Below are 11,550 nucleotides of genomic sequence, written 5' to 3'. Positions count from 1 at the left end.
CCAAAAAAGTCTGCTTTATGCTGCTATATACTCCTTTATAAGTTAGGCTATAAAGCATGCAATGCTGCCAGTCAAAATCTCTAAACTGTCTAGCTGTTCTGTGGTTAACTTCACCCACTTAGCACTTGAAAAGAATATGAAGAAAAATACTGTAATGATTACCCCTAACTCAAAACAGGTACAAATTATTTTTTTTTGTTTGAAAGAATTTCCTGCAATATGAAGAAACTTTAAGAGCAAATTTGCATATGATTTTACTTTAGTGTCTGATGATCTGCAGCATTATATATCTCTTCATCATCTCCATCATCTGCAGCTAGAGGAAACATCTCTTGATCATCGCTGTGTGACAGTACTCTATATTTTCTTGTTGCACGGCGGCGACGTAACCTGAGGAAAGACATCATGAATGTGCTGAGTTCACACTGAATAAATTAAGAAATAATGAAATTGGTGCCCAGGACCTCCCTCTCAAGAACTTTTTGAGAACTTTCTCTAGCAAATCACAAATCTTAATATACAACTCAATGAATGCTTAAATTAGTACAGTAATTATTAAATTGTTGAAAACATTTTCTGTATCTTGCCAACAAAATTAAGAGAAATCATAACAATTAATTCATTAATCATTATTATTCATTATTGTTTGGCACTTGATTCAGACTACTAAAATAAGGAGTGCATGTTGTATTATAAATGCTGTAAGCTAAAGTAACAATATTAGTGTTCAAGCTATTTATTAGCATAAAATATAACAAGTAAATTTTTATTTCTCGCTTTAACATAACTGGCATTATAAGGGGGGTTGTTACCGAAATTCCAGTGTTGTCATCATTACGGTTTGTGGTACCTTATATATTTTTTAACTCGTCGGCCGTTTCCCACTGAGGCAGGGTGGCCCAAAAAGAAAGAAAAACCCAAAGGAAAGAAATGGTGTCCTGTAGCACGATCGCTAACACACTCAGCTCACACACTGAGGTCCAGAGTTCAAATCTCTGGTATGGCTGGAAAACATTAGGATATGCTTCCATAAGACACCTGCTGTCTCTGTTCGCCCATCAGTATAAAATGGGTACCTGGGCGTTAGTTGATGGGTAAGGTCACAGCCTGGGACAGAACTGACCTAATTTGCCCAAAATGCTCAGCATAACAAGTGGCTTTCTATACAGTAACATGTCAATGATGTCAGCTAGGCCTGTATACCTTGTATATGTACTTGTAGAAATAAAGATATTATTATTTTCATTAACACATCAGCCGTTTCCCACCAAGGCAGGGTACCCCGAAAAAGAAAAACTTCCATCATCATTCACTCCATCACTGTCTTGTCAGAGGCATGCCTACACTACAGTTATAAAACTGCAACAATAACACCCCTCCTTCAGAGTGCAGACACTGTACCTCCCATCTCCAGGACTCATGTCCGGCCTGCCGGTTTCCCTGAATCCCTTCATAAATGTCACTTTGCTTACACTCCAACAGCACATCAAGTCCTAAAAACCATTTGTCTCCATTCGCTCCTGTCTAACAGGCTCATGCACGCTTGCTGGAAGTCAAAGCCCCTTGCACACAAAACCTCCTTTACCCCCTCCCTCCAACCTTTCCTAGGCCGACCCCTACCCCGCTTTCCCTCCACTACAGATTTGTATACTCTCGAAGTCATTATATTTCTTTCCCTCCTCTCTACATGTCCAAACCGTCTCAATAACCCCTACTCAGCCCTTTGGATAATAGTTTTGGTAATCCCACACCTCCTAATCTCCAAACTATGGATTCTCTGCATTATATTCACACCACACAATGCCCTCAGACATGACATCTCCACTGCCTCCAGCCTTCTCCTTGTTGCACACCCATGCCTCACACCCATACAAAAGCATCGGTATAACTACTCTCATACATTCCCCATTTGCTTTTATGGATAAAGTTCTTTGCCTCCACAGACTCCTCAGTGCACCACTCACCTTTTTTCCCTTTGTCAATTCTATGATTCATCTCATCCTTCATAAACCCATCTGCTGACAAGTCCACTCCTAAATATCTGAACACATTCACCTCCTCCATACTCTCCCTCCAATCTGATGTTCAATCTTCCATTACCTAATCTTTTTGTTATCCTCATCACCTTACTATTTCCTACACTGACTTTTAACTTCCTTCTTTTACATACCCTACCAAACTCATCAACCAACCTCTGCAATTTCTCTCACTACTCCATCTATAAATATATTGAACAACCCTGGTGACATCACACATCCCTGTCTAAGGCCTACTTTTACTGAGAAATAATCCCCCTCTCACCTATATACTCTAACCTGAGCCTCACTATCCTCAAAAACTTTTCACAGCTTTCAATAACCTACCCCCTACTCCATACATTTGCAACATCTACCACACTGCTTCCTTATCCACCCTATCATATGCCTTTTCCAAATCCATAAATGCCACAAAAACCTTGTTACCCTTATCAAAATACTGTTCACTTGTGTGTTTCACTGCAAACACTTGGTCTACACACCCCCTACCTTTCCTAAAGCGTCCTTGTTCATCTGCTATCCTGCTCTCTGTCTTACTCATAATTCTATCAATAACAACTCTACCATACCATACCAGACTTATTCCCCTATAATTTTTACACTCTCTTTTGTCCCCCTTTGCCTTTATACAAAGGAACTATGCATGCTCTCTGCCAATCCCTAGGTACCTTACCCTCTACCATACATTTATTAAATAAAAACATTAACCACTCCAAAACTATATACCCACCTGCTTTTAACATTTCTATCTTTATCCCATCAATCCCAGCTGCTTTACCCCCTTTCATTCTACTCACTGCCGCATGCACCTCCCCCACACTCACAACTGGTTCTTCCTCACTCCTATAAGATGCTATTCCTTCTTGCCCTATATACAAAATCAGAGCTTCCCTATCTTCATCAACATTTAAGACCATTTATAAACTTTTATCATCATTCAACACTTTCACCATCACTCATATATAATCACTGTCTTTGCAGAGATGCTCAGATACGACAGTTTAGATGTCCCAAACCCCTCTTTTGAAGTGCAGGCATTGTACTTCCCATTTCCAGAACTCAAAGTCTGGCTAATGGTTTCCAGTGGCGGCTTGTGTATAGGCACTGCAGAGCTGCAGCACTCCCTATTTTCACTCGATATTATCTATAACATTGAATATAACGAGTCTTTTTTTCTTTAATTCTTTCTTTATACTTGTACATTATATAATCCTTAAGCTAAATGTCAACAGCCATCCCCTAGTAGGTAAAAAATTTACAAAAATCCTCGTATGGAACTGTGTGCTTCACAATTTGAGTAACCTGGTGTTTGGCTGTTGTGCACATGTGCACGTGTCTGAGATAAAACGCTGCACACTATGTAGAGAGAGAACTGTTGCTGATGCAGTGCCGCCCCTGTTGTGCAAATATAAGGTAGTGATTCTTTTTGACTCAACGATGTGTGTTGTGCCTGAAAACCATGTACCATATTCTTGAATGTGATAAAGTGTAGAATTAGATGATTATCCTGCTTTCAGCTACATGTATTTTATTTAATTCATAGTTTTTGTTTGGTTCTTTTATTTTACAGAGAATTTAGATAATTTAATCATGGCCTCCTTGCATCCCCAAGAAATAAGTTCTGTGACTATAAGTGAACTTCAACAGCTTAAGTTTTCATATTTGTCTCTCCATGAGCAAGTTACAGTTAAGAAAAGAGGCCATTCAACATAAGCTTGTTTCATTTTACACAATATTAAAACAATGGCTAAAACTTTTCTGAAGCAGCACCTCCACTAATTTTAGCTATGATCCACCACTACCAGTTTCCCTGAAACCCTTCACAAAATATTACCCTGCTCACACTCCAACAGCTCGTCAGGTCCCAAAAACTATTCTTCTCCATTCACTCCTATCTAACACACTCACAAATGTTTATATACATACTGTATATGTATATATATACAGGAGGGTCCTGCTTATACAGCAGGTTAGGTTCAGGCTACTGCTGTAAGACAAAAATCACTGTAAAGTCAAACATTGCCTTTTTTTCATTTTCAAATGCATATAAAACCATGATAACATGTTCACACTATCATATATTAAATGAGAAATAGAGCTAGACCTAAAAAATCATATACACATTACTTTCTTTTTTTTTTTAAATCACGATGGCCGTTTCCCACCGAGGCAGGGTGACCCAAAAAGAAAGAAAAACCCCAAAAAAGAAGAAAAAAAACTTTCATCGTCACTCATACATAATCACTGTCTTTGAAGAGGAGCTCAGATACGACATGTAACATATTTTTGTCCTTAGCTTATAGTGAATGGTGGATATATTTATTGTAGGCAGTATGAATAAATGAAAAATGGGTATACTCAGTGAAAACCACTGCATTAGTGAAATGCCATAATGCAAAGCACTGTAAAGTGGGACCTGCCTGTACCATGGCTTCTGGCACCTTATACATATACGGCATGTGTTGCAAGGAAAATGTGGGAGCTTGGATAAATGGAGCAATTATTTGATTTGTATTAGTACTGTACTGTATGTAGTATTCAATTTTTTTCTTTAACGGTACCATGGTGGACATGGAAATAGTAACCCTTATGGTAGTCGTGGTACAGAAAAAATAACACAGCCTAACCTGATTTTACCTAATTGAAGTGCATTCACCTAGAAGATAAACCAAAATTATTGTTTGCAGTTGCTATCCTGTTGAACTCATCACTTAAGACTGCCACTACCTTCTGCCCACAACTGTAGAAAAAGCACTCAATCAAGGATACTGCACAGACATTCACTCATGGAAGGACTTCATTGGCAGTTAATGCCAACCAATAAGGAAACAAAACAATCTATTTGCTTTCTTACCTTAGAAGTTTGACAAGAATGTACAAAAGTACAATGGTGCCAACGCCAACAAACACATAGAAACCACGTAAAACTGCTTCTGGAGATATTCCTTTTAGGTCTCCCATAAGTTTGTGCTCATCTATAGACTCAGCATCACTTTTACCTAAGACAAAGAAATTATATTATGCATATGCTCATGTGTTTTTGACATGTGGAATCTGATGATAATGTACAAATAAATATTTTTTTTCTTTCTCTTTTTAACACATCGGCCGATTCCCACCAAGGCAGGGTGGCCCGAAAGAGAAAAACTTCCATCATCATTCACTCCATCACTGTCTTGCCAGAGGGGTGCTTTACACTACAGTTATAAAACTGCAACATTAACACCCCTCCTTCAGAGTGCAGACACTGTACTGTACTTCCCATCTCCAGGACTCAAATCCGGCCTGCCGGTTTCCGTAGATACGTTCATAAATGTTACTTTGCTCACACTCCAAGAGCACATCAAGTATTAAAACCATTTGTCTCCATTCACTCCTATCAAATACGCTCACGCATGCTTGCTGGAAGTCCAAGCCCCTCGCACACAAAACCTCCTTTACCCCCCTCTCCCCAACCCTTCCTAGGCTGACCCCTACCCTGCCTTCCCTCCACTACAGATTTATACACTCTCGAAGTCATTCTGTTTTGTTCCATTCTCTCTACATGTCCGAACCACCCCAACAACCCCTCCTCAGTCCTCTTGATAATAGTTTTGGTAATCCAACACCTTCTCTTAATTTCCAAACTACGAATTCTCTGCATTATATTCACACCACACATTGGCCTCAGACATGACATCTCCACTGCCTCCAGCCTCCAACTCAATGCAACATTCATTACCCATGCTTCACACCCATACAAGAGTGTTGGTACAACTATACTCTCATACATTCCCCTCTTTGCTTTCATGGACAAAGTTCTTTGTTTCCACAGACTCCTAAGTGCACCACTCACCTTTTTCCCCTCATGAATTCTATGATTCACCTCATCCTTCATAGACTCATCCGCTGACACGTCCACTCCTAAATATCTGAATACATTCACCTCCTCCCTACTCTCTCCCTCCAATCTGATATCCAGTCTTTTGTCACCTAATCTTTTTGTTATCCTCATCACCTTACTCTTTCCTATATTCACTTTCAATTTTCTTCTTTTACATACCATACCAAATTCATCCACCAACCTCTGCAACTTCTCTTCAGTCTCCCAAAAGCACAGTGTCATCAGCAAAGAGTAACTGTGACAACTCCCACTTTGTGTTTGATTCTTTATCTTTTAACTCCACACCTCTTGCCAAGACCCTCGCATTCACTTCTCTTACAACCCCATCTATAAATATACTGAACAACCACACATCGCACATCCTTGTCTAAGGCCTACTTTTACTGGGAAATAATCTCCCTCTCTCCTACATACTCTAACCTGAGCCTCACTATCCTCATAAAAACTCTTTACTGCTTTCAGTAACCTACATCCTATACCACACACCTGCAACATCTGCCCCATTGCCCCCCTATCCACCCTGTTATATGCCTTTTCCAAATCCATAAATGCCACAAAAACCTCTTTACCCTTATCTAAATACTGTTCACCTATGTGTTTCACTGTAAACACTTCCTCTACACACCCCCTACATTTCCTAAGGCCTACTTGGTCATCTGCTATCCTACTCTCCGTCTTACACTTAATTCTTTCAATAATAACTACCATACACTTTACCAGGTATACTCAACAGACTTATTCCCCTATATTTTTTGCACTCTTGTATCCCCTTTGCCTTTATACAAAGGAACTGCATGCTCTCTGCCAATCCCTAGGTACCTTACCCTCTTCCATGCATTTATTAAATAATAGCACCAACCACTCCAAAACTATATCCCCACCTACTTTAAACATTTCTATATCCCCACCTACTTTAAACATTTCTATCTTTATCCCATCGATCCCAGCTGCCTCAGCTCACACACTGAGGGTCTGGGATCAATCCCTAGCATGGGTGAAACACTGGGCATGTTTCCTTACACTTGCTGTTAGATAAGATAAGATAAGATAAGATTTTGTTCGGATTTTTAACCCCGGAGGGTTAGCCACCCAGGATAACCCAAGAAAGTCAGTGCGTCATCGAGGACTGTCTAACTTATTTCCATTGGGGTCCTTAATCTTGTCCCCCAGGATGCGACCCACACCAGTCGACTAACACCCAGGTACCTATTTGCTGCTAGGTGAACAGGACAACAGGTGTAAGGAAACGTGTCGAAATGTTTCCACCCGCCGGGAATCGAACCCGGGCCCTCCGTGTGTGAAGCGGGAGCTTTAGCCACCAGCCACACTTGTTCACCTAGCAATAGGGTGTTAGCAGACTGTTGTGGGTCGCATCCTGGGGAACAAGATTAACCCGATTGGCTCGAAATGCTTTGCATAACAGCTTTCTATACAGTATAACAACGATGTCAACTAGATCTTTATCAGCTGTATTACATACATATAAAAATAAATTATTATTGTTGTTACTTTCATAACAATTTCACAAAAAATGGTGGTAAATGGTATTAAGTACTGTACATATACCAAGAATTTAATTCTCCTTTAAATACTGTCAAGATAGCTTTTACAAAGTACAATATTGTACCAGAGCATACATAAAACCCTTGTACAGTACTTGAGTACTAATATAACTTCACACTGTATTTTTAACCAAGCACATTTCAGCAGGAATATGTCTCCTCCCACTGTTAATCAAAACAGCAGAAGTTACTGGAACAAGACAATTTAATCCAGCACTGGCATTTAAACTTTAATAATAGCAATGTTTTGTCTGATTTATTCTACATGCTTTTCCGAGTCACATTTTTTAAGCCATTTATCTGAATAAAACCAGGTAATCAAGAAAAATATTATCGTATAGTTCACAGAATTTATTAAGATCCATATTATGCCATGTACTGTATCTCTATATTAAAGACATATATATCATTCAGTGCCTGGGGATTAGGAGGCAATTGAGTTTGAGTAAAGGGAAGAACAAGTTCAATTCCTTGGAACAAGAGAAAAATAAACGATCAACCCATCTCTAAGACTCTGGGGTTAGCTGGTGATAATTGTGGTGGATAGAAGAGATTGTTTTCCCATGATCATAATGACAGAACTGTATAACCAATGAACTTTGTCTGTTCCCAAATTAACTGACCCAGCAGATTTTGTCCTGTATTTCTGGGACAAAATCTGCTGGGGCAATTGAGCAGAGGTTCAATAAACTGAGGGTTTACTGTACCTTCATAGTTCTGGAGTGGTTGGTGCTATTATTTAATAAATGTATGGAAGAGGGTAAGGTACCTAGGGATTGGCAGAGAACATGCATAGTTCCTCTGTATAAAGGCAAAGGGGACAAAAGAGAGTGCAAAAATTATAGGGGGATAAGTCTGGTAAAGTGTATGGCAGAGTTATTATTGAAAGAATTAAGAGTAAGACGGAGAATAGGATAGCAGATGAACAAGGAGGCTTTAGGAAATGTAGGGGGTGTGTGGACCAGGTGTTTACAGTGAAACATATAAGGGAACAGTATTTAGATAAGGCTAAAGAGGTTTTTGTGGCATTTATGGATTTGGAAAAGGTGTATAACAGGGTGGATAGAGGGGCAATGTGCCAGATGTTGCAGGCGTATGGTATAGGAGGTAGGCTACTGAAAGCAGTGAAGAGCTTTTACGAGGATAGTGAGGCTCAAGTTAGAGTATGTAGGAAAGAGGGAGATTATTTCCCAGTAAAAGTAGGCCTTAGACAAGAATGTGTGATGTCACCATGGTTGTTCAATATATTTATAGATGGGGTTGTAAGAGAAGTAAATGCGAGGGTCTTGGCAAGAGGCGTGGAGTTAAAAGATAAAGAATCACACATAAAGTGGGAGTTGTCACAGTTGCTCTTTGCTGATGACACTGTGCTCTTGGGAGATTCTGAAGAGAAGTTGCAGAGGCTGGTGGATGAATTTGGTAGGGTATGTAAAAGAAGAAAATTAAAAGTGAATACAGGAAAGAGTAAGGTTATGAGGATAACAAAAAGATCAGGTGATGAAAGATTGGATAAGAGATTGGAGGGACAGCGTATGGAGGAGGTGAATGTATTCAGATATTTGGGAGTGGACATGTCAGCAGATGGGTCTATGAAAGATGAGGTGAATCATAGAACTGATGAGGGGAAAAGGGTGAGTGGTGCACTTAGGAGTCTGTGGAGACAAAGAACTTTGTCCTTGGAAGCAAAGAGGGGAATGTATGAGAGTATAGTTTTACCAACGCTCTTATATGGGTGTGAAGCATGGGTGATGAATGTTGCAGCGAGGAGAAGGCTGGAGGCAGTGGAGATGTCATGTCTGAGGGAAAGGTGTGGTGTGAATATAATGCAGAGAATTCATATGTTAGTTTGGAAGTTAGGAGGAGTTGCGGGATTGCCAAAACTGTTGTCCAGAGGGCTGAAGAAGGTTTGTTGAGGTGGTTCGAACATGTACAGAGAATGGAGCGAAACAGAATGACTTCAAGAGTGTATCAGTCTGTAGTGGAAGGAAGGCGGGGTAGGGGTCGGCCTAGGAAAGGTTGGAGGGAGGGGATAAAGGAGGTTTTGTGTGCGAGGGGCTTGGACTTCCAGCGGGCATGTGTGAGCGTGTTGATAGGAGTGAATGGAGACAAGTGGTTTTTAATACTTGATGTGCTGTTGGAGTGTTAGCAAAGTAACATTTATGAAGGAATTCAGGGAAACCGGTAGGCCGGACTTGAGTCCTGGAGATGGGAAGTACAGTGTCTGCACTCTGAAGGAAGGGTGTTAATGTTGCAGTTTAAAAATGTAGTGTAAAGCACCCTTCTGGCAAGACAGTGATGGAGTGAATGACCTTGAAAGTTTTTCTTTTTTCGGGACACCCTGCCTTGGTGGGAATTGGCAAGTGTGTTAATAATAAAAAAAAAAAAAATTCTGATCATGCAGAGTTTATCATTACTTACTCAGTATTGTGTAATTATATCTCTCCATGCTAAATTGGGAAAAAAAATTAAACCCACAAAATGGAGGGATTCATCATAGGTTGTAGGCCACATCTGAAGTAAACCTTGCAAAACAGATATTATTCTAGTATAACTCAACATATCCTAGCAGTATGGTATTTTTTTTGGATTATCCTAGGTAATCTACACATATGTTTCTATGTTTGATAATTTATGTAATTGTATTTGTGTACCTATTCCCATATAAACTTTCTTAGGTTCTTCTTAGACTGCAGCTCACAAGTCACGTAATGCTGTTGCAAGTAAAACACACTTATTTAGGCACAGGTACACACAAGTACAGTTATACATGGTGTAAATTACCTAGGATAACCCAAAAAAGTCTATGTGACTTATTTCCATTGAAGACAAGCAGATGTATAGAGGTATTCGTTACTCCCTGCCTAGTTATTAGACCAAGGCCCTCTCAGCAATGAGCAGAATGCTATAAAACAGATTTGTATATTATTATTGTAATCAAGGGGGAGCGCTAAACCCATAGGATTAAGCAGCGCTTAATTCAGGGAACCAGAGCACAGATCAAGAGCCCCTCACCAATATCAAGGAACCTTCCTTGAGGGGGCAGATTTGCATAATTAACATCGATAATCAAACAAATCCAACAAATTCTGTGTTGAGCACACCTGCATCACTTCTGTTTGCCATGTTTTTCTCACTAACTTGATCCTGGCCGTCTGCGCTTTCATGGTTCTGGGTTGTCACTTCCTCAGTCTCTTCCCCACCAGTGGTTCCCTGAATTTCCTTGACAGTGGGTGCTGCCGACATTGACCTGGAAGGCTTGGGAGCAGAATTATCATCATCTTCCCCAGACTTCACTTGGCTTTCTGGAGCTTCACGTCTGACCACAGTAACACCACTGCTGCCACGGTGAGCCTTCACGCTCCCTCCTGACAACCATGCTGCATTATAATGTGACCCTTCAGCACCTTCCACGCTCGAGATAATCAAGAAAACAATAAAACCGGCGATAACTTTCCCTACAAATGGCTCGAATATGATCTTTGATAAGCTGGTACGGCATCTTGTGGCTGCAAGAGAATCCTTGAGCGTGGTGATCCTACGATGGTTGGCTCCTTCACTATGCCCCATCATGTGAGGAGGAAGATGGTGAGCCATTATAGTCTTGGAAGAGGCTAGAGGCAATGTAAGTGCTGAAGAAGACGACGTAACATTGTGCCAGCAAGACACAGACGTCACCTCCAGCACGTCACTGTTGTCATCACAGAATCCAGGAAAATTCTCTCCTCCTCTTCGTATACAATATTTTTCATCTACTTCTACTGACTTTTTAACCATTTCTATAGTTTCACATTTTATTTTAGTAAATCAGCTAGTCAGCCATCTGTATTATTCCTATATAACAATTAAATCCTATTTTTAGAACATTTACTGACGTGATCTTTAAGTCTAGTTCTTACGTGTAAATATTTATTCTGAAGTGATATTGCAAGGACATTGATACTAAAGCTTCATATATGTTTATAAAGATAGTATATAAAAATAAAATATCACTGAATAAATAAATTTAAAAATAACATGATATCCTCTTAATGGCTCGTGTGGTGTAATATATAGTCTTTAATTATCATCA

The 11,550-nt window shown here is 39.9% G+C and overlaps 1 protein-coding gene across 1 annotated transcript; it reads right to left on the bottom strand.

Annotated features, from left to right (window-relative positions):
- On the bottom strand, nt 1-11,270 carry LOC128693541 (uncharacterized). The gene is made up of 3 exons (XM_053783271.2): nt 10,583-11,270; nt 4,891-5,035; nt 1-390 (listed from the first exon to the last, which is right to left on the bottom strand). The coding sequence occupies exons 1-3, from the start codon at nt 11,253-11,255 to the stop codon at nt 255-257; spliced, it is 954 nt and encodes a 317-aa protein (XP_053639246.1). The 5' UTR covers nt 11,256-11,270; the 3' UTR covers nt 1-254.
- Nucleotides 11,271-11,550: the final 280 nt, after the last annotated feature.

This window comes from Cherax quadricarinatus, unplaced genomic scaffold (genome assembly GCF_038502225.1).
Source record: "Cherax quadricarinatus isolate ZL_2023a unplaced genomic scaffold, ASM3850222v1 Contig345, whole genome shotgun sequence".
Classification (NCBI taxonomy): domain Eukaryota; kingdom Metazoa; phylum Arthropoda; class Malacostraca; order Decapoda; family Parastacidae; genus Cherax; species Cherax quadricarinatus.
Note: the sequence above shows the minus strand (reverse complement) of the source record. Positions and strands in the feature narration are given on the sequence as shown.

Excerpts from the sequence above, each read along its gene's own strand:
- LOC128693541 (XM_053783271.2), bottom strand. The coding sequence starts at position 11,255 with ATGGTTAAAAAGTCAGTAGAAGTAGATGAAAAATATTGTATACGAAGA. Across the intron at positions 5,036-10,582 it reads GGCAAACAGAAGTGATGCAG|GTAAAAGTGATGCTGAGTCT; the intron begins GTGTGCTCAACA and ends TCTTTGTCTTAG. Across the intron at positions 391-4,890 it reads ATTCTTGTCAAACTTCTAAG|GTTACGTCGCCGCCGTGCAA; the intron begins GTAAGAAAGCAA and ends GTCTTTCCTCAG.